General features: G+C 38.8%; 1 protein-coding gene across 1 annotated transcript in view; it reads left to right on the top strand.

Moving 5' to 3' along the window:
• Nucleotides 1–18,874: 18,874 nt before the first annotated feature.
• Nucleotides 18,875–22,878, top strand: part of CAPRIN2 (caprin family member 2) — a 60,111-nt gene continuing 56,107 nt past the window's right edge. The window contains exons 1-2 of the mRNA XM_036761767.1: nt 18,875–18,922; nt 20,137–20,356. Of these exons, the coding sequence (XP_036617662.1) occupies nt 20,180–20,356 (177 nt within the window). The 5' untranslated portion in view covers nt 18,875–18,922; nt 20,137–20,179. The remainder of the gene's footprint in view (nt 18,923–20,136; nt 20,357–22,878) is intronic.

Genomic DNA, 22,878 nt, shown 5'->3' with positions numbered 1-22,878 from the left:
TATATCCATTTGAAAATGGTTAATAACTGAACATGTTTTACTATAGAAAACATTTCAGCTTGTTATCTGCATACAATTTGGGATTCTTATATTTAAACATCCTATTCCAAGTATTTTGTTTTTTGTTATTAAGCATCTCAAAGCAAAATCATTTGTACCGTGAGGTACAAGTTATATCAAAATAAGTTGTGATTTTTCATTTTCATGATGAATCTCTTACTGTTACCACTGTGAGAATATAGTCAATACTTGTTAGGTAGTCTGTGTGATCCTTGAGACTTTAATCTACTTGAAGCACTGATTATTAGAACTTGCTACTTAAAACCTAATGGAAGTATAACTAATGTTATTCTGAGTCTGACTCTAGGTATGATCATCAGGGAATACTGTTACCATGAACTGCAGAAAGAATTCTCGTGGAAAAGGTTGAGAGAACGACTCTTGGCATGGACTGAGGTAGGATTATCCTGACTCAATTTTCCCCACTATTGTATTTCCTCTTGAATGGAAAATGTCCCATCTGGCTGACTTTAAACCTGGCTCAATGAAACTGACTGTCATAACTCTGGCCTGCAATTGACATCAAGACAAGAGAACATTTTTCATAGTTGCATAGCTATATTCTTAATTCTTTTATAGCAAATTTTTATAATCATCTTAGGTGCTCAATATAAAAACAACTAAACAGATCTTTTCAGGTATAAGATTTGAGCTATTTGGTTTAAAATTTTAGTTCCTTCTATATTCCAAACAACTAAGTAAGTATTTAGACTTGCCATCTGTTTGTTACTAGTTTTATATTCCTGTGAAAGTTAAGGTCCTTTAGTTTCTCTTAATGATATGGGGATAATTAGGCAAATGATGCAAAGACCTATGAAACCAGGATATAATTCTATTATTTAGTGAGGTTAATATCATAACTGTCTCAGTTCTGTATTAATGAAAAGAATAACAGCATAATTAGTTATCTCAAGAGAAGAATGGCTTGTGATCTATCTTATAAAATGACAAAGAGAGATCCACTTTTACTAGGGGTTATTCATTTGAACATGACTAGAAGTTAAAAATGTTTTATTACAAACGCCTCATGTAATAAGTGCTGATCTTAAATTCTGTATTTATGCAGTCCATTCTAACTTTTTTTTTTACAATTGAAGTTAGACAACTTTTAAATGAATTCATTTTTGTATTGGAGTTTATCTTCTTATAAAAAGTGTTCAGTTGTTAATTCTTTAGCAGAATTTGATTCCTCCTAATGAAGGAATGAACAATGCCAAACATAAAAATTGGGTTCTGGGGGGCAGAGCCAAGATGGCGGTGGCTGGAAAGCAGGAACTTGCCTAGGGCTCTTCCCCAGGACCCTCCAAACACCTATAAAAATAGCTCTGAACAAATTCTAGAACTGCAGAACCCACGAAATAACAAAGGGAAGCAGGGCTCCAGCCCAGGACAGCCTGGATGGTTGCCAGGTAAGGTCTATGAGCTGGGAGTGGAGCAGAGCCCAGGTGGGCTGCGCCCTGACCAACCAGACCAGGAGCCAGGTGGAACAGGCCCTAGTGCCCTGAATCAGCAAGCTGTGGCAGTTACTAGACTTCTCAACTCACAAACACCAAAGACAACAGAGAAGGTTAGTGGGGAAAACTGCAGGAGACAGAGAGAAAGGAGTTAGCGGTTCAGCCACTGCCCTGGGAGCAGTGGAGGTGGTGCAGATACAGAACTACAGCTGAAGTTGCTTCTGGCCTCAGGCCCACTCAGTGGGAGGAATTAAGTGGCAGATCAGAGTGGGAGTGCAGAGTGGGATCTGAGTCGCAGTCCAGGTTGGGGGCTCTTGGGAGAGGAGGAGTGCTGGTGTGGCAGAGCTGGCCATGTAGAAATACCTCTGAAAACAACAGTGCAGCCTCTCAAGCTTGGGACAAAGTACTCTCTACTCTACAAGCAGTCATACCCCAATGAAAAACTCAAGGGTCAAGTAGTTGGCTGGGAACATGGCCAGGCAGCAAAAAAGGATACAGAATCAGATTTAGACTTTGGAATCCTTCTTTGGTGACAAAGAAGACCAAAACATACAGCCAGAAGAAGTCAAACAAAGTCAAAGAGCCTACAGCAAAAGCCTCCAAGAAAAACATGAACTGGTCTCAGGCTATGGAAGACCTCAAAAAGGATTTGGAAAAGGAAGTTAGAGAAGTAGAGGAAAAATTGGGAAGAGAAATGAGAAGGATGCGAGAAAACCACAAAAAACAAGTCAATGACTTGCTAAAGGAGACCCAAAAAAATACTGAAGAAAATAACACCTTAAAAAATAGACTAATTCAAATGGCAAAAGAGCTCCAAAAAGCCAACGAGGAGAAGAATGCCTTGAAAGGCAGAATTAGCCAAATGGAAAAGGAGGTTCAAAAGACCACTGAAGAAAATACTACCTTAAAAATTAGATTGGAGCAAGTGGAAGCTGGTGACTTGATGAGAAATTAAGATATTATAAAACAGAACCAAAGGAATGAAAAAATGGAAGACAATGTCAAATATCTCATTGGAAAAACCACTGACCTGGAAAATAGATCCAGGAGAGATAATTTAAAAATTATTGGACTACCTGAAAGCTATGATCAAAAAAAGAGCCTAGATATCATCTTTCAAGAAATTATCAAGGAGAACTGCCCTGATATTCTAGAGCCGGAGGGTAAAATAGAAATTGAAAGAATCTGCCAATCGCCTCCTCAAATAAATCCCAAAAAGAAAACTCCTAGGAATATTGTAGCCAAATGAAAGAGAATTTAAAAATTATAGGGACTACCTGAAAGCCATGATCAAAAAAAGAGCCTAGATATCATCTTTCAAGAAATTATCAAGGAGAACTGCCCTGATATTCTTGAGCCAGGACAGTAAAATAGAATAGAAATTGAAAAAATCCACAGATCGCCTCCTCCAAAAGATCCCAAAAAGAAATCTCCTAGGAATATTGTAGCCAAATTCCAGAGCTCCCAGATCAAGGAAAAAATCCTGCAAGCAGCCAGAAAGAAACAATTTGAGTATTGTGGAAAAACAATCAGAATAATACAAGATCTAGCAACTTCTACATTAAGGGACTGAAGGGCTTGGAATGATGTTCCAGAGGTCAATGGAGCTAGGATTAAAACCAAGAATCACCTACCAGCAAAATTGAGTCATGCTCCAAGGCAAAATATGGACTTTCAATAAATAGGACTTTCAAGCTTTCTCAGTGAAAAGACCAGAGCTGAATAGAAAATTTGACTTTCAAACACAAGAATCAAGAGAAGCATGAAAAGGTAAACAAGAAAGAGAAATCATAAGGGACTTACTAAAGTTGAACTGTTTTGTTTACATTCCTACATGGAAAGATGATGTGTATAATTCATGAGACCTCAGTATTAGGGTAGCTGAAGGAAATATACATATATCGAGAGACAGAGGGCACACGGTGAGTTGAATATGAAGGGATGATATCTAAAAATATAAAATCAAATTAAGGGATGAGAGAGGAATATGCTGAGAGAGGAAGAAAGGGAGAGATACAATAGGGTAAATTATGTTGTATAAAAGTGGCAAGAAAAAGCAGTTCTATAGGAAGGGAATAGGGGGCAGGTGAGGGGGAATGAGTGAATCTTGCTCTCATTGGATTTGACCTGAGGAGGGAATAACATACATACTCAATTGGGTATCTTACCCCACAGGAAAGAAGGAGGAAAGAGATAAAAAGTGGGGGATGGTAGAAGGGAGGGCAGATGGGGGGAGGAGGTAATCAGAAACAAACACTTTTGAAAAGGGACAGGGTCAAGGGAGAAAACTGAAGAAAAGGGGAGAGGATAGGAAGGAGCAAAATACAGTTAGTCTTTCACAACATGAGTATTGTGGAAGTGTTTTACATAATGATATATGTGTAATCTATGTTGAATTGCTTGCCTTCTTAGGGAAGGTGGGTGGGGAGAGAAGAGGGGAGAGAATTTGGAACTCAAAGTTTTAAAAGCAGATGTTCAAAAAAATGTTTTTGCATGCAACAGGGCATAGAAATCTATCTTGCCCTACAAGAAAGTAAGGGAAAAGGGGATGAAGGGGAGTGGGGTGACAGAAGGGAGGACTGACTAGGCAATGGGGTAATCAGAATATATGCCATCTTGGAGTGTGGGGGAGGGTAGAAATGGGGAGAAAATTTGTAATTCAAACTCTTGTGAAAATCAATGCTGAAAACTAAAAATAATAAATAAATAGCCAAAAAACATCCTATTTTCTTGTTTCCTCATCTGTAAAATGAGCTGGAGTAGGAAATGGCAAACCACTACAGCATCTTTACCAAGAACACCCCCCAAAACAGGGGTCATAAAGAGTTGGACACAACCGAAATAATTGAACAACAACATACATGTATAGGAAATACCTGATTGGAGAAAGCCAAAGACAGTTTTAAGCCCTCCTCCCCCAATCAAATTTTTTAACATAGTCAATCAATACAATGGGGCTTTTGTACCCTCTACACTTTTCAGTCAATTGTATGATTCTCTATCACAGAATATAATTGATGAAAGCCTGTTTGCTTTTCATATCTTTATCAATGATGCCCTTGATTTATGTGTAAACATATTTTATAGAGAAGGGAAAGCAAGCATACGGATTGGTACTTATTAATATTTTCTAGCGTCACATTTTTTTTTGGTTATAATAAGGTCTATTTTTTTCCCATCACAAGGTTGGTATTTTTTGAGATGTATTTCAGATATCTCAAGAATCAATCCCTCAACACCCTTAACATTATGTTTTCTCTATTGTGGACCTGTTCTGTATATTTGTTCTCATCATGTTCTGTAGTGTTGGGTCTGTTAGTCCAAAAGTAATGGTTTGACTATCATTGATAGAGAGGTTATAGAAGTCTTTACAAATAATTTTTTTCATTTTTTGTAGAAGATCTATTCATTGACTTCCTTCTGGTTTCAGCCTTAAATATCTTTGAGGAGAAAGCTTAATTGGATCTCTCACCAAGCTTTCTGTAAATTTGTCTTTTTGTCTATGACTTATTGCTAATACTTTTCATAATTTCCAACCATCATCTTCACTTAAGATCTTGAAAATGAATTTATATTCTAACCAGGTACTGCCTTTTGCTTCTATCTACTTGGCTAGGACATTAAGTATTAGCTGGCTAAAATGGTTTCTATATGGTTTTATCTTCTTCATGGTACTGACTAGATTTATATTGGTTATATTTTCTTAGGAAATGGTAATAGGCTTTATCCAAGTCTATCCTTTTATTTATTTTTCAATACAATAGAATGGGCTCACCATAAGCCTGGGGAAGGAAATGGAGTTCCCTGCCCCTAGCTCATCAGTATACTAGTATTTGCAATAGTTGACAATCTTGGGCACCTGATGTTTTCTTTTTGTTTCTGTCCCTGTCTCTGCTCAACAAGTCTAAGTCTGAACTCATAATTATGAGTCTAAATTCTCCATTCTTCCAAACTTCCCTATTTCTGTAGGAGGCATCATTGTCCTTCCAGGGTCTCAGGTTCATAATGACAGCCTTATTTTGTTGTTTTCACTCTCCCTCATTCCATGTATCCAGTTAGTTGCTGTTTCTCCATTCACAACATTTCTATTTTCCTTGCTTGACTTGTTTTCTTTAAACTAAGGACCAGTGGAGAAATGTCTTCAAAGTCAAAACAGTCAAATTAGCACATGCTTATAAAAACAGACAATCTAAATAAAAACATATAGCTGAATCTTTCTTTGTTGTAGATGGCTGTGTTACTGTTATTGTTCAGTCCTGTCTGACTCTGTATGACCCTGTAGATCACACTGTCCATCGTTTTGTTATTTTCTTTTTTCAGCAAAGATACTAGAGTGGTTTGCCATTTCCTTCTCCAGTGAATTTAGGCAAACAAAGGTTAAATGATTTTGCCCAGGGTCATACAGATACTAAGTGTCTTAGGCTGCATTTGAAGCGAACTCTTCCTGAATCCAGGCCTAGTACTCTACCCACTAAGCCACCTAGCTGCCTCCAAATGGTCAAGTAGGTTGGTTTAAAATAAGCAAGCAAAAGATAATAGTTTTCTATTGTCTTGGATGCAAAGGAAAAAATACAGGTTTTAAAATGTCTTGAAGCAGTTATATTAAATCGATCATTGCTAAGCAACATGTCTTTATTACCAAGTAGGTAATTTGCAAAGCATTTGCACAAATGTTGAGCATGGGCAGTAATTTAACTCCTCTATTATCACCTTGGAAATTAAATAAGGCAACACTTTAATTTCATGGATGCGGTTGAATATAAGTTTCTAATTTTTAGTCAAATTCATAATTTCTGCATCATCATATGCAAAATAAGTCTATTTTACTTTCAAAATAATGGATATGGAATGTGTTTTTTCATTAGCATCACAAATAACTCATTGCTAGCCAATTCTCAAAGTAATGAGTTCAAGACACCTTCTCCACCCCTCATATGCAATGTAGTAGGTACAAATCTGAAACTGTATCATTGCCTGGAGTATAGTTCACACAGTAGACATTTTTAAATAACCCATGTTGAGGTCGCAGTAGCCCTAAAGCCTTTATACAAGATAACTACTCACATTTATGTACACATCACTACACTTAATACATTGCTTTCTTCCCAACAACCATTTAAGAGAAATAGTAACATTATTATTATCTCTTTGTTGAAGAGGAAGCAGAGGTTCCAAGGAGTGGTCACAGACTCAAAATGAGAAGTTTCTTTGGAGAGGCATATATGGGGTAATGGAAAGAATGCTAGCTTTGGAGTTAGGAAGAAAGCCCTGGATTCAAATCTTGTCTGAGATACTTATTAGTTGGGTGACACAATTATCATAACAGTATTACAAATGCTGTTGTACTAATTATTACAGACAGGAGAAAAATAATGCTTTCTAGTCTCACTGGAGGCATAAAAATAGTGGCAAGATAGCTATTTGTTAGGACTTTTGTAAGGATTATTGTATTTCATGTAGGAGTTAGATTAAATAGCCTTGGAGGTCCTTGCCAATTTGAGATATTATTTTGTAATTGGAATACCTCAAAATTGACCTTTACCTAGAGCCAAAAAGGGAGACTCTGAAGCAAGAATGTAAGAGAGACTATATGCCCTAGATCTCTATAATTTGATCCTTGGGTACAATTTAGAGAATACCACCAAGAATACTGTGAAGTCACATCCCTATTTTATTCATTATAACTTTTCATTTTCTGTCATCTTTGGCTTTTAAGAATAAAAATACAAAATAAAAATTATCCCATTTAGGATGTTAAGAAAATTAATAGAAAAAGAAACACAGGAGCATTGACTCATGTAGTCATAGAATTTTAAAGCTGGAAGGGATAGAACTCATCTGGTTAAACAGTCACTTTATAGTTGAGAAAACGGGTTTTTGAGAAGTGATGTAAGTTTTATTTATTTGTATAACAGAATGATTCTTTATTGGTTATACTTGCTTGAATATTGATATTGAGATAAAAGACAAGCAATTCCCTAGCATAAGTCAGCTAGAATTTTACATTTAGTGTCCTGTTGATGTTCCGGTAATAGACCTTCAATTAGCAAGGCTATTAACCTGAACCTTTGATTTAATCCATTAAATTTGTGACCATTATACTTCCAAATGAATTCATTTATCTGGAGAAGTTTGGGATAAAATTAAGTACCATGAACAACAAATCTCCTGAAGAGATTTCATTATTTGAATTAGCACTACAGATTTCCATTAGGTTGAAGCCAATTACCGTATTTTATATAATTATAACTTTGAATAGTTCAAATCTGAATTCATGAGACTACTTCAGGGGATTTACACTAATTGGGACTTGGCTGTGGATGAGATTTGTTACGTAATCTCAACTAGGCCCTCAGTGTAACAGGGCAATCTTTTTATATTTCCCCAGTTGATCGGCTGATGTCTGAGACACTCTCTCAGGAATGAAATCAGGAATACTCATCTTGGAAATTTACTAGCTGTGTGACCCTGGGCAAGTCACTTAACTCTGTTTGCGGAACTCTCAGTTCCTCATCTGTGAAATAAGCTGGGGAAGGAAATGGCCAACCATTCCAGTATCTTTGCCAAGAAAACCCCAAACGGGATCACAAAGAGTCAGACACAACTGAAACAATTCAACAATAATCAAAACATGCTTTGTATGGCGCCGTGTCTATTTTGTGTACTTTGTGCCTTTTTCCCCTCATCTTCATTGGTGCTGTAAGTTGCTTACCTAGGATGCTAGTGAAATCGTCCTTGTTTTCAAGTGCAGATATTTGTGTTTACGCTGTAGAGTTACAGGTTTTAAGCTTATTCCAGTTGATTTTTTTTTTGGAAGGGACTGCAAAAAATTTTGGCTTAGAAGAATGAAGAATCTGTGCCGACTCAGGAAAGTCAATATTTCTGAGGAACAGCCCTGTGATCCGTGTGCTGGGTAAGTGGAGGGAGATGTGACTTCTGATTGAATGAGACAATGCTGAGCTGCAACACTTTGTACCTGCATGAACGGAAAAGAGATTTCTTGAGTTGTGCAAGCTTGAGAGAGGTAAATACAGATTTAAAAATTGTTACTAGAATGCTTTGAAGCCCAAGAATGTAAAATAAGCCAATCTCTCCAAATGTCCTTAACCATCTAGAACTTCCAATTCTAGAGACAGCCAAGTGCAGAACCCTTCTCCCTCTCCCTTCCATTGTTCTCTTCTTATTCCTAGAGTGAGAGCTCACTTACTCGTGTATTATTTGGTCTCTATTTGCATAACTTTTCTGATTTCTATTTACTTTTTATTCTTATAAAGAAGTGTAATAGTTATTTGTGATGGTCATTTGTATAAACCCAGAACAGTGAGCTAACTATTATCTTCCCTTTGAGAGCAATCAGTGGTGTGATTGTGGGCAAGTTACTTAACCTCTATCTGCCTCAGTTTCCTCAACTATAAAATGGGGATAATAATAATAGCATCTCCCTCCTAGGGTTGTTCTGAGATTCAACTGAGATAATATAAAGTACTTAGCACAATGCTTGTCACATAGTAGACACTTAATAAATGCTTATTCCCTTTCCTTCCCCTTTTCCCCTTGAGAGCAATCAGGAAAAGTGGTATTTATTCTGGATCCGATACTCCTAGACTATTAATATTTGAATTGTGGTGGACAGATATTGTCAGGATCCCCATGCCAAGACCACCCCTCTCTTTTTGCTCCTCTCTTTTTACTATTAGGAGACACCCTGTTTTCTGGAGCTCAGCAAGCAAGCTGTGCCTTGAGCTTGGCATAACAACAATCCTTTGCACTCACCCTCTGGATGAACTCAGCCACAGTAAAATCCCAGAACTGTTTCACACCAGCACAAGTGGTCTCTGAGCTCTGGCAAGTACCTGTGAAACCCATGTTTTGTTCATGAAGCCCTGCTTTGAATCAAACTTGTTTTATTGTTGCTGTTACCTCTCGGCGTCAGGGGTACAGCTCACTGCATAGCCACTGGTATATGTATTGAGATTTGCCCACACTAAAGGAGATTTCCTACTAGAGGAGGCCCCGGCACATGGTGTCTAGTTTTTCCTTCCAATGGAATAAATAAATTTTTTTGATTATGTCCACTGTTGTCTCTTTGGTTTTATTTATTTGTATATTTTTCAGAATTAACTGTCATTGTAATAACCTGCATGAGCTCTTTGGTATTTTTAGAGTTAACAGCAATTGCAAAAACTCTGTGATTTGTTGGTCATTTGTTTTCAGGGTTGACAATATTTTAGCCTAATACCCTCTCAACCAGTGAACAGGCTATAGGGGTTTTGGGAAACGTTATAGGTGATGGTTCAGTCCATAGAGACTTAATTATCAAGTATAGCTCAACAGACCCCCTTTTTCACTCTGCTTACAGTTCCTGATATATCATTATTAACATATGTTTATTTATATCTTACATGGACACATTCAAATCTTTATCCTAATATAACCCTGCTCATTCAATAGAAGGCACTGAGCAAATTCTTCCCACTTTAGTTCAGCTCCTATATCATTCTGATCCAGAAATTATGGCAGATACCTGTTGTGCCATTTTCTGTGCCTCATGGATAGTTCTAATGACTGGATTGAAGTGTTTGTGAAAATGGGAGTTGATGAGACCAGGAGCCAGGCGGAGCAGGCCCTAGCGCCCTGAAATCAGTGAGCTGCAGCAGTTACCAGACTTCTCAACCCACAAACACCAAAGACAACAGAGAAGGTTAGTGGGAAAAGCTGCTGGGGACAGAGTTTAAAAAGGAGTTCCCCGTTCGGCCACCACCCCAGGGGGCAGAGGAGGTGGGGCAGCTACAGAACTATAGCTGCAGTTGCTTCAGGCCCCTCCCACCTGGTGGGAGGAATTAAGTGGCAGATCAGAGCAGGAGTGAAGAGCCTGCTGAAGATCTAAGCCCAGTCCTGGTTGGGGGTTCTTGGGGAAGGAGGAGTGCTGCTATGGCAGAGCTGGCACATCCCCCCAGGCTTGGAACATAGTTCTCTTAACTCTACAAGCAGTCATACCCTGCCGAAAAACTCAAGGGTCAAGTTAGTTGTCTGGGAATATGGGCAGGCAGCGAAAATGCACCCAGATTCAGTCAAAGACTTTGGAATCTTTCTTTGGTAACAAAGAATACCAAAACATACAGCCAGAAGAAGTCAACAAAGTCAAAGATCCTACAACAAAAGCTTCCAAGAAAAACATGAATTGGTCTCAGGCCATGGAAGAGCTCAAAAAGGATTTGGAAAAGCAAGTTAGAGAAGTAGAGGAAAAATTAGGAAGAGAAATGAGAAGGATGAGAGAAAACAATGAAAAACAAGTCAATGACTTGCTAAAGGAGACCCCAAAAAATACTGAAAAATATACTGAAGAAAACACCACCTTAAAAAATAGACTAACTCAAATGGCAAAAGAGCTTCAAAAAGCCAATGAGGAGAAGAATGCCTTGAAAGGCAGAATTAGTCAAATGGAAAAGGAGGTCCAAAACACCACTGAAGAAAATACTACCTTAAAAATTAGACGGGAGCAAGTAGAAGCTAGTGACTTGATGAGAAATCAAGATATTATAAAACAGAATCAAAGGAATGAAAAAATGGAAGACAATGTGAAATATCTCATTGGAAAATCCACTGACCTGGAAAATAGATCCAGGAGAGATAATTTAAAAATTACTGGACTACTTGAAAGCCATGATCAAAAAAAGAGCCTAGATATCACCTTTCAAGAAATTATCAAGGAGAACTGCCCTGATTTTCTAGAGCCACAGGGCAAAACAGAAATTGAAAGAATCCGCCAATCACCTCCTCAAATAGATCCCAAAAAGAAATCTCCTAGGAATATTGTCACCAAATTCCAGAGCTCTCAGATCAAGGAGAAAATCCTGCAAGCAGCCAGAAAGAAACAATTTGAGTATTGTGGAAACACAATCAGGATAATACAAGATCTAGCAGCTTCTACATTAAGAGATCTGAGGGCTTGGAATACAATATTCCGGAGGTCAATGGAGCTAGGATTAAAACCAAGAATCACCTACCCAGTAAAACTGAGTATCATGCTCCAAGGCAAAATATGAATTTTTAATAAAATAGAGGACTTTCAAGCTTTCTCAGTGAAAAGACCAGAGCTCAATAGAAAATTTGACTTTCAAACCCAAGAATCAAGAGAAGCATAAAAAGGTAATCAAGAAAAAAAACAAGAAAAAGAAATTGCAAGGGACTTACTAAAGTTGAACTGTTTTGTTTACATTCCTACATGGAAAGATGATGTGCATGATTCATGAGACCTCATTATTAGGGTAGCTGAAGGGAATATGCTTATATATGTGTGTATTTTATATATATATACATATATATATTTATGTATATATATGTATATGTGAGTGTGTATGTATGTATATATGTATGTGTGTGTGTATATATATATATATAGAGAGAGAGAGAGAGAGAGAGAGAGAGAGAGAGAGCAGGCACAGGGTGAGTTGACGATGAAGGGAAGATATCTGAAAGAAATAGAATCAAATTAAGAGATGAGAGAAGAATATATTGAGAGAGGGAGATAGGGAGAGATAGAATGGGGTAAAGTGCAAGAAAAAGCAGTTCTGTAGGAAGAGAAGAGAAGGCAGGTGAGGGGGAATGAGTGAATCTTGCTCTCATCAAATTTGATCTGAGGAGGGAATACCATACATACTCATTTGGGTATCTTACTCCACAGGAAAAAAGGAGGAAGAAGATAAAAAAAGGGGGGGATGACAGAAGGGAGGGCATACAGGGGGAGGAGATAATCAAAAACAAACACTTTGGAAAGGGGACAGGGCCAAGGGAGAAAATTCAATAAAGGGGTTGGGGTTGGGAAGGAGCAAAATATAGTTAGTCTTTTACAACATGAGTATTGTGGAAGGGTTATACATAGTGATACGCATGTGGCCTATGTTGAATTCCTTGACTTCTTAGGGAGGGTGGGTGGGAAGGGAAGAGGGGAGAGAATTTGGAACTCAAAGTTTTAAAAACAGATGTTCAAAAATAAAAACAAAAAAGGTTTTGTATGCAACTAGAAAATAAGATACACAGGCACTGGGGTGTAGAAATTTATCTTGCCCTACAAGAAAGGAAGGGAAAAGGGGATAGGAGGTGAGTGGGGTGACAGAAGGAAGGGCTGACTGGGGAACAGGGCAACCAGAATATACACCATCTTGGAGTGGGGGGGAGGGTAGAAATGGGGAGAAAATTTGTAATTCAAACTCTTGTGAAAATCAATGCTGAAAACTAAATAAATTAAAAAAAAAAGAAAATGGGAGTTGACGCCATAGAGAGTGAAACTTGTAGGATCTGGTGAATTATCTACTGATTACTTTAAGGAAGTTTGCTCCTTTCTTAATGGCTATAGGAAAAATTGTTTCGGTGACTGTGAGAAACGTGGTTTTGGGGATCACTGGACTTCCTAGGCAGGGCCGAAGTCCTGAGGAAGAACCCTGTGATAATCCCTAGGGAAGGCTGTACAGACCACAGGACCCCCAGAGGAAGACCAAGTGGTAGCCATCCCTTAATCTGTGGGGATCACAGGGCCTCCTAGGGGTCAGACCCTAAGGAAGTCCCAAGTGATGGCCCCTTAGGATGGCAGTAAGATCACAAGGCTCCCGAGACAGGGCCGGAAGTCCCATGTGATGTCCCCTTAAGAAGGCCGTGCAGACCACAGGGTTCCCCAAGGGAATCCAGAGTGGTAGCCCTCCTAACACCGCAGCAGGGATCACAGGACACCCCAAGACAAGATCCAGGAGTAAGCCTGGCAAGCTTCCGCTGCCTGTTGCTTCCCTTCACTTGACCCTAGGAAAATCCATGTGATTTGCCCATTCGCACCCAAAGAACTCAGGACCAGAGTGGGCAGAGGAAGGCATTTTATTATGCTCCCCGAGAGAGCGGGTGTAGTGCTCAGGGGAACACTCACACTGATACAGTTGCAGGAGCAGGGATAACCATTCCCTCCACTCCTGCTAGAGTCATGGTTAGTTTACAATCTTTGTTTTTTACATAGTTTTCCTAGGTTATACAGTTTATATAAATAGGATAATAAGATACAGAAGCAAAAGTGAAGTTAATTAGATTTTCCTTGTCTTAGTTTAGGATTAAACTATATTCTTTTACTTCCCCTATTTTCCCTCTTTAACATATGCAAATGATGCAAATCAGTAGCCCTGGATTCTTGACCAAGACCAGACCCTAGATAAGCTTGAACAGGTTCAAGTGGGTTTGGCCTCTCTAATTCCCCAGACTGCCTTCTCAAAAAGTACGCACATGCGTACAAGCCTCTGACCTCTCACCTGACGGACCTTGAGGCCTGGTCTCTGCTAAAGCTGGGGTGGGGGAGGGCAGGGAAGCACACCTTTAGTTCTGTGGAAACAAAACTCCTCCTTCCATTTCTTACAGCGACATATGAACAAACTCATACTGCAATGGACTCACCCCCAAAATCAACATCCAGAAGGAGGCTGCATGGACAATATCAAACATAATGGGCTATCAGAACCAACCAAGGGGCAGCTAGGTGGTGCAGTGAGTAGAGCACCGGCCCTGGAGTCAGGAGGACCTGAGTTCAAATATGGCCTTAGATACTTGACATACTAGCTGTGTGACCTTGGGCAAGTCACTGAACCCCAATTGCCCTGCCTTCTCCCCTCCAAAAAAAAAAGATAATATCACAACGAACCAAGTTGTTTATTATAGACAACTTCCTTACCTGGTTGCAATTTGGTCAAAGTGAGTCCCAAAGTCACAGAAAGGACCTTTATGGGTGGTCACAAAATATCCAAGTCGGGGAACAATTGGATACATTTTGTCTTTTGTCCAAAATGACATTCTGAAACGTATAATCAATCTTTTAACTGCAAAAGATAGAAAAATTGTTCTGGTTATTCTGGATGCAATTTCAAACATTTTTTCTGGCTGCTGAAAAACTTAATGAATCTGAAAAACTGTATCTAATTGAAGAATGTAGAGGACTAGACACAACTGAAGTTGTCTAGTTCCATGAGAATGAAATATTACATAAGGCTTCCTCAAGTTTATTTGAAAAGCATATCTTTGCAGAGAAAGATCAAAATGTATTGGAATTTCCTTCTATAATAGGTTCACTATCAGTATTCCCTCCCCTATGTAAATCAGACTGTTGGTTTTTGGTTTTTTTTCCCCTAAAAGGCAAGTAAGCTGTTCTCAAGATTTGATTACCTCAGAGGGCTAAGGCTCAAGCCACATTTTCATTGATGTAGCTTCCTGGTGGCCTGTGACTATATTGCCACGGCTTTCTGGTCACCTAAAGGAATAAAAAGTCAAGAGTCAGGGCTCTTCAGACTTGGAAGATGTCCCAAGACTGTTCATGTCACCACTGAACAAGTGCTCTTCTATCTGTTCACAGAGTATCTATCCTACTTCAAGCTCTTGTCATTTGGAATAGTAAGAGCTTCCTGATTGTTTTTTCAAGTTTCTAGTCTCCTTTCATTCATACTCCATACCAGAGGAGTCAAAGACAGAAAACTTTGGAATCAGATTAAAATTTAAGTGGGAAATGTTTAACAAAATAAATATAAATACAACTACACATAGATACTGTTAATTTGAGGTTTTCTAAGTCAATGTGTAGCCTGCAGGATCCATTTCTATTTGTTTGACATTACTGCTCCATACAATAGCCAAAATAATCTTCCAAGGCCAAATTCTATTTCATTATACTACTTAAAAACCTTTGGTGACAAACTTTTCAGTTTTTTATTTAAGATTCTTCACAACCTAGGTCCTATCTATTTTTCTAGTGTTATTTCCTATTAACCCCTTTCACACACTCTACATTATCATCAAATAGGCTACTATCTATTCTGCCTGAACTGATATGCTATTTCCTGCCTTTGCCCATGCACTGGCATACCCCTCAAATAAAATACTAGTTCCTTTAGGATAGGGACTCTTTTTAAAAAAAATTAATTTTTTTCTCAATTACATGTAAACAAAAATTTTAACATTCTTTTTTAATTTTTGAGTTTCATATTCTCCCCTCCCCTCCCTTCCCCTCTCTTCTCTGAGAAGGCAAGCAATTTGGTATAGACTATATATGTACAGTCATGCAAAACACATTTCCATATTAGTTATGTTGCAAAGGAAAAAATACAACACAGACCAAAAAAACCCCCAAGAATAATAAAGAAAGTTTACAAAAAAGTATGCTTCATTTTGTATTCACACTCCAACAGTTCTTTTCTCTGGAGGTAGAAGCATTTTTTATCATAAGTCCTTCAGAATTGTCTTAGATCATCATATTGCTAAGAATAGCTAAGTCATTCACAATTTATTATCATACAGTATTGGGTTACTGTTTTCCTGGTTCTGCACACTTTACTTTGCATCAATTCATATAAGTCTTCTCAAGGCTTTTCTAAAGGCATCCTGCTCATCATTTGTTATAACACAATAGTATTCCATCATAATCATATACTACTACTTGTTTAGCCATTTCCCAATTGATGAGCATCTCCTCAATTTCTAATTCTTTGCCACTACAGAAAGAGCAGCTATAACTATTCTTGTACATAGAGGTCCTATTCCTTTTTCTTTGATCTCTTTGGAGTCAACCCTAGTATTGCTGGATCAAAGAGTATTTATGGTTTTATAGCCCTGTAGTCATAGTACCAAATTGCTCTCCAGAATGTTTGGTTCAGTTTGCCGCCCCATCAACAATGCATTAGTGTCCCAATTTTCCATATCCCCTCCAATATTTATTTTCCTTTTCTGTCATAGATTCTGTCATATTCTGATAGATGTGAGGTGACAACTCAAAGTTGTTTTAATTTGCATTTATCTAATCAAAAGTGATTTAGAGCATTTTTTCACATTTCTATAGATAGCTTTGATCTCTTCTGAAAATTGCCTGTTTGTATACTTTGACCATTTATCAACTGGGGAATGACTTGTGTTCTTATAAATTTGACTCAGTTCTCTATATATTTGAGAAATGAGACCTTTATCAGAGATACTTGCTGTAAATTTTTTTGCTTTCATTCTAATCTTGGTTGCATTGGTTTTGTTTGTGCAAAACCTTTTTAAGTTAATGTAATCAAAATTATCCATTTTACATGCCATAATGCTATCTCTTTTTTTTTCATAAATTCTTCCCTTATCCATAAATCTGACAGGTAAAATATTCCATGCTCTTCTAATTTGCTTATGACATCACCCTTTATTTCTAAATCATGTACCAGTTTTGATCTTATCTTGGTATACAGTGTGAGATGTTGGCTTATACCTAGTTTCTGCCAAACTGTTTTCTGTTTTTCTAAGCAATTTTTGTGAAATACTGAGTTCTTGTTCCAAAAACTTGGATCTTTTGGGGACTCATTTTTTATTTTTATTTTTGTTTTTGTGTCCCCAGTAACTGAGACTGTTGTATTGAATTGTTGGATTAAAATATCATATTTATCCAGTAGAATATAAGATACTTGAGAATTGGGCTACTCTCATTTTTCTGTTTGTTATCTTCAGCATTTCACAGTGACTTGTACATGCTAGACACTTAATGAATGTTTGTTGGATTGAATTGAATATAGTTCAAGAAAAAACTATGGGGCCTCTATTTATAGAAATCCTGCCAAATCCAGGCCAGCCTACTGAACAAAAGGAGTCATGTTCATTGTTTCTCTTTTTATGGCCCCTGTTCATTGTGCAGTCATGGAAAACAGCACAGTGTTCTTCTCTCACATTCTGCAGCATCTGTTTATCTTGTTCTGGCTGTACGTGATGATGAAAATGAATAATCTAGGGCTTGTCCCTCCATTAAGTCACATATGCACTCAGGGACTTGCTTCTAAAATGAAACATTAGTGTAAATTATTAAGGTTGCAAAACACATACAAAAACTTAACAAAAGTAAGGTTATCAATGGCAAAACATGATATAAAGGAATGTTTAATTAAATAACATTCTCTGTAGTTTTTGGACAAGATTTCGAAACTGCTCATTAGTCTCCTGATTATATTCTTGAACTTTCTCTTTTTATGTTTTTTATTTAAAATACTTCTACTTAGTTCTTCAGTTCAGGACTCACAATTAATCTTATTTCTAAAGCATCTTCTAGAAATATAGGAGTAGCTGCTGACCATGTTAAATACAATCTGTCAAGTGGAATTATTAAATGTAGTTAACACTTTTCTTGCTTCCCATTAGAAAATCTTAAAGCACCAGATTCAAAATTAAAAAAAAAATGGTACATACTGAATGAACATTCTTTCACTTTTTCCCTTTGTTTTACCAGGCTGAAAATGTATTTTTTTTCCAGATTTTTGCATGCTTACTATACATTTATTTGATTACAGTAATAATCTGTAAACTAATTCACCATAGCCTGAATAAGGACTTTGATGTTGTTGGCAGTCACCCATTAAATTTTAATTGATATTTTCTTTTAGGAAGGTCATGGACCTGAGGACCCATGAGTAAGTTAATTTCCAAATTTCTTTAAGGTATATACTGAAGGGAATATAGAGCGTTAAAGTAGCTCATGCATTACAATGTAAAGGGAAAAGGGGAATAATGATCATATAGGCTCTAGTACCGCCAAAATGGAGTAGGGGAACATTAGGGACCTCAAATGGGGTACAGGGAAAGTGTCTATAAGGACATTCCTGTCTCCAGTGCAGATCTGCAACTGTACTGCAGTCCCAGACAACTACCTAATATGCTGAAAGTGACCTGGGTCAGTTGAAGGTTCAAGTCTTCCTTAGTCCAAAGGAGCTTGTTTTTAATACAGGATATAGCACTTGATAAATGCTCGATGATGGATGTCACCCAAAATCCCTGCCCTGAAGGGCAGTCTTTAAAGGGCCAGTCTGTGTGTCCTCCAGTGTATTGCAGTCACTTCTTGAAAGCGCCTCTCCAGCCGAATTATCTCCAGATTTTTTCTTTACCCTTTCCCTCTCTTTCCGATTCTGTCTCGGAGAATAACCCATTGCCCACTCGAAGACCTTCCGAAGAGAAGGGCCACACGGGGGGCTCAGGAAGGTTGCACTGGCGGCCCGGGGGGGAATCGGTACGCAGGAGAAGGGCGGGGTTTCGGCGGTTGGGCCGAGGGGAGGAGCAGCTATGTGGGCTGGCGAGCTAACGCGGGGTGAGGGAGGAAGGGGGGCGGGGACTCTATAAAACTCTGCCGCTGGAGAGGGCGGGCCTGAGCCTTCGCTTGGGCTTGGCTTAGCTGGGAAGGCGTAGCGGCCCTGCCGCCGCCGCCGCGCGTCCGACACTGGGAGAAAGAGAGCGGCGGGAAGGGGGTGGGAGCGCAGGGCTGTTAGGGCATCTCTGCATTTCCCTATTAGCCCAGGCGTCGTCGGCGGCCAGCAGAAAGGAAAGCCTGGGAGCCGGAGCTTCCGCCTCTGGCGCTGCAGCTGGCTCGGGCTGGGGGTGCGGAGGTGAGGGCATCCCGTGCTTGCGGCGGAGAGGACCGCAGCCGCTGCGGGGGTGGCGGCAGCAGCTGCGGCTGCGGCTTTTACACCTCTGTTGGGGTCTGGGGAGCAGCGGCGCCCGGGTCGGGGAAGGCCTTGTGGCGAGAGGAGGTCTAGGGCAGGGTTTTTTGTTTTTTCTTTCTCCCGTAACTGGAAAAACCCCATGCTACCCTGCCACTGTCTGCTAGGTGTCTGCTTTGGAGGGGTGGAAGGGCACTGGGCGTTGCCTCCTCATACCGCACCCCCATCCCCATGTACCCAAAGCTTTTAGCTTTGGCGATCGAGTTACCTACTGAAGGCAGAGCACTTGAATGGGGGAGAGGCTTTTCAGGGAGTGGGATAGTTAGTGAAGAGGAACTAAAACTCGCCTTTGGCAGAGTTATTAAGGGAAAGAAGGATGGGCAGCTGATGGCTGTTAACTAAAGATGGATTTGTAAGTATTAGCCTGTGAAAGCTTGTGAGCTTATTAAAAAGAAAACTGTAACCAACAGCGCTCCTGAAGCCTAGTCCTGAGCCTATGTAGACTAGGGTGCAGCATCCCAGGGCTGGCTGCATTCCTGCAAAGGTGCTGCTGCTTCCGTTAATTACGGAAAATTGAGGTGAAGGTGCAAACCGGCAGCCTAGGGTTGGTATTGTTGATGTTTTAATCTTAAATCTTAACTCCTTGGAAATTGCGTGGGAAGTATTTTCTTTAGAGAATTGAAATGGGTTGTTCCTAAGTCTGACAGGGATGATGAGTCTTGCAAATTTTGGCATGAGATGTTTGTCTATGAAAAGTATTTCGAGTTTGGCCATTTCAGCGGCTCGTTTTGCAGTTCTGCTTGCTTGGCTGTAGGGAAAAGCTCAGTTTTCTGGAATCATCGCCACTGTGGACATTTGTCCTTTTTTCATGAATAATCTCTAGTGTTGGACTTGGCACCAGGTACTATGGTAAAGAGTAGTGGGAGGAGACTCAGCAGTGGGAATTTCACTGGCTTTGAACTTGGGAAGAGGGGATGTTGGCAATAATAGAGAATTTTGAGAACATGGGGTTAGATTTTTGTTCTGTGGTAAAAGACTTTTTTTCTTTAGTTCTAATTTATGCTTATCTTATGTCTATTTGTGCTAATGCTTATCTGTCTTCCCTCACTCCCTCATTATAGCTACATCTATTTCAATGGTGCTGCTTTCTCTTTATGTAGCCACTTACCTTCAGGCCATTCAGAGGAGAGCAAAGTGGAGAATATGAAATCAGCCAAGCAGCAAGTCAATCACGGCCAATGTGGGGAGAGCCAGCCTCCTCTGAGCCCCCTGCGGTCTGCTCTGAATTCAGTTGTAACTTCTTCCCAGGCCTATGAGACCTACATTGATAATGGACTCATATGTCTCAAACACAAGATTAGAAATATTGAAAAAAAGAAGGTAACTTTTTTTTCAGCTTTGTTATGTGAAATGTTTCCAAAAAAAAAAAATTCATGTTTAACTTAGGCACCTCCCCTTCTAAGAATAAAGATGTAGTATGCATACAAAGCAAAATTTAGATTTATTTGTTCTGCTTAGCTGAAGGGTTTATGCTTTATACTGTTACTTTGCATGCTGTTGTCTAAATGCTTAGAGTTTTATTAGAGCGTTCATCTTTTTTTTTTTAAATGAGAAGGCATTGCTTAGAGAGAGGCAGTACTAATAACTTGAAAATCCCATCCCTTGTTTGTTTGTATTCTTTCTGCAGTAGTTATTGCAGTACAGCTGCAGCAGTGATGGGAAGCTTGAGAAATGATAGGCTGTTCCAGCAGCACTAGTTTATGGCTTGAACATGACATGGTCAGGAAGTGAATCTTTTTAGAGATGCTTATCAAAACTGAAAGGATTAATATGGATCTAGTATGACTACAAAGGCTGATGTAAAAATTCCGAATTCATGCCATAATTAATTTCTTTAAGTTATGGCACTACTATAGTGCCATATAGTATTTCATGTATTAAATTTTATATGGTATAGTTTATGTAAAATTTTATTTATTAAATAATTATTGGTGATTTCCTCTTGGTATTCTAAATGGGGGAACCCACTAGGTGGGGTTTATGGCCCTGAGTTTCAAATATTGGAATATCAATGTGAAACCAAGTCCTACTGAAAACTTTAGAGTTGTTTTTATGGAAGGTGTGTATGTATGTTGTGTTATTCAAATGATAAGTCTGGTTGGGTTAGTGTGGAGCTAGTTTTTGTGGTCATAGGTTTTGGTACTTAGAAGGGCCAGTTACTTGTAGCTTCCACAGACTGGGCCTGATCTGACTAGTAGTATGCAATGTATGAATGTGAATGGATCAGCACAAATTCATCGACCTTACTGGATACACAAAGCTTAGGTTATATTGATGGTAGGTCAATAGCATGGTCTATGCAAATGATGTACACTGTCTGCTGTGTATTGGAAACTTAGGAGTGATGGCCTTTTAGCATATACTACATAATTTTAAGTGTGTTTAACTAGATTTGTGTGTAAGCCAACATAATGTTATAGGACTACCATCAAGTGCTTGACAGTGAGTACATGAGGTTATCATTGTACTGGTGTATACAGTAACACCAAAGATTTATCGTTTCTCACATTACAGTAGGTTCAACCTGAGTGCTATTTTCATATGTTGCTTTTCTTAAATTCAGTATGAAAGTTATTACTCTTGGACTTGGCACATCAAAAAAGGGTACAATTGAAGCAAATAACAAACCACAAAGAAATGAACTAATATCGGAATAGGACTGGATGCCCTCCATGCTGAACAGTGGGCTGTTCCAAACTTTGCTTCTAAGTATCTGACTTTAAATTACTCCCAACAGATGATTCTCTCCTTTTGAGGTAATACATGATATGGTACGAGTACCCTCATTTGCCCTGTCTTTCTGAAATACTTTTCTCACTGTCATCCACTTCTATTTTTTCTTCCTTTTGATATTAGAGGATGAGTTTAACCTCCTTGCCAACGTTAACCTCTGTACCTGTATTCCTGACACCCTTTTTTCTTTATGACCTTGTTCCATCAATCATCTGTTTTCTCTAATGGCTTTTCAATCTCTCTGTTCCCTTCGGTCCGCAAACCTGGGCTCAGACCTGCCCTGTATCCCTCCTCTCCCACCCCCTTGACTTCATTATCACAAAAGGTAACGAGAAACTTTGTTTTCACCAAAAGAACTTCTAGAAAAAATAGATTGTACTCATTACATCCACTTTAATTCTTTTTCAATTTAACACATTCCTATCATTTTACTGAAACTATTCTCTTTAAGATTAATGCTTTGTGATCTTCTTGCCTCAACTTCCTTCATCCTCTTTGACTTCAACAAAGCATAAGGCAATGTGGGATACCACTTTTTTTTTTTAACAACCATTCCTTCCAAACACCTTCATTCATGGTTATGTTTATGCCTCTATAGCCATTCCTTCTTCCTTTTCTATCCTGGTTCCATTTTCTTTTCCTGTCTCTCACATAGGTATCCCCCTTTTCTCTAGCATGTCATTCATTGCTGTAGTTTTCAGTTACCACCTCTAGGCTCTTAAATCCCCAGATTTTTATCTCCAGTCCTGATTTCTCCTTGAGATGATTATAGTTCCATATTTCTAAAAATATTCTAGATTTCTGTGTCTAAATGTCCTGCCGGTGTTGCAAATTTAGTATTTACGAAACTGAACTGATTTCTAACCTCTGCCATTAAACCAACTTTCTGTTTCTGATGGAAGACAGTGTTCCCTCTTTCCAGTCACCCAAAAAGTAGATATCATCTTTGACTTTGCTCTCTCTGTCCTCTCTCTCATTCAGTTGTTTGCCAGGTCTTGTTGATTTGATTCTGCCTCCCATAATATAGCATCTGTTTCTTTCCATTTTGCTCGCAGCAATCCTACTTCAGGACCTCACTACTTTTTAAAAACATTAATTAATTTATTTTT

Source organism: Trichosurus vulpecula, chromosome 5 (genome assembly GCF_011100635.1).
Source record: "Trichosurus vulpecula isolate mTriVul1 chromosome 5, mTriVul1.pri, whole genome shotgun sequence".
Lineage (NCBI taxonomy): Eukaryota > Metazoa > Chordata > Mammalia > Diprotodontia > Phalangeridae > Trichosurus > Trichosurus vulpecula.
This window is presented reverse-complemented; position numbering and strand designations above follow the sequence as displayed.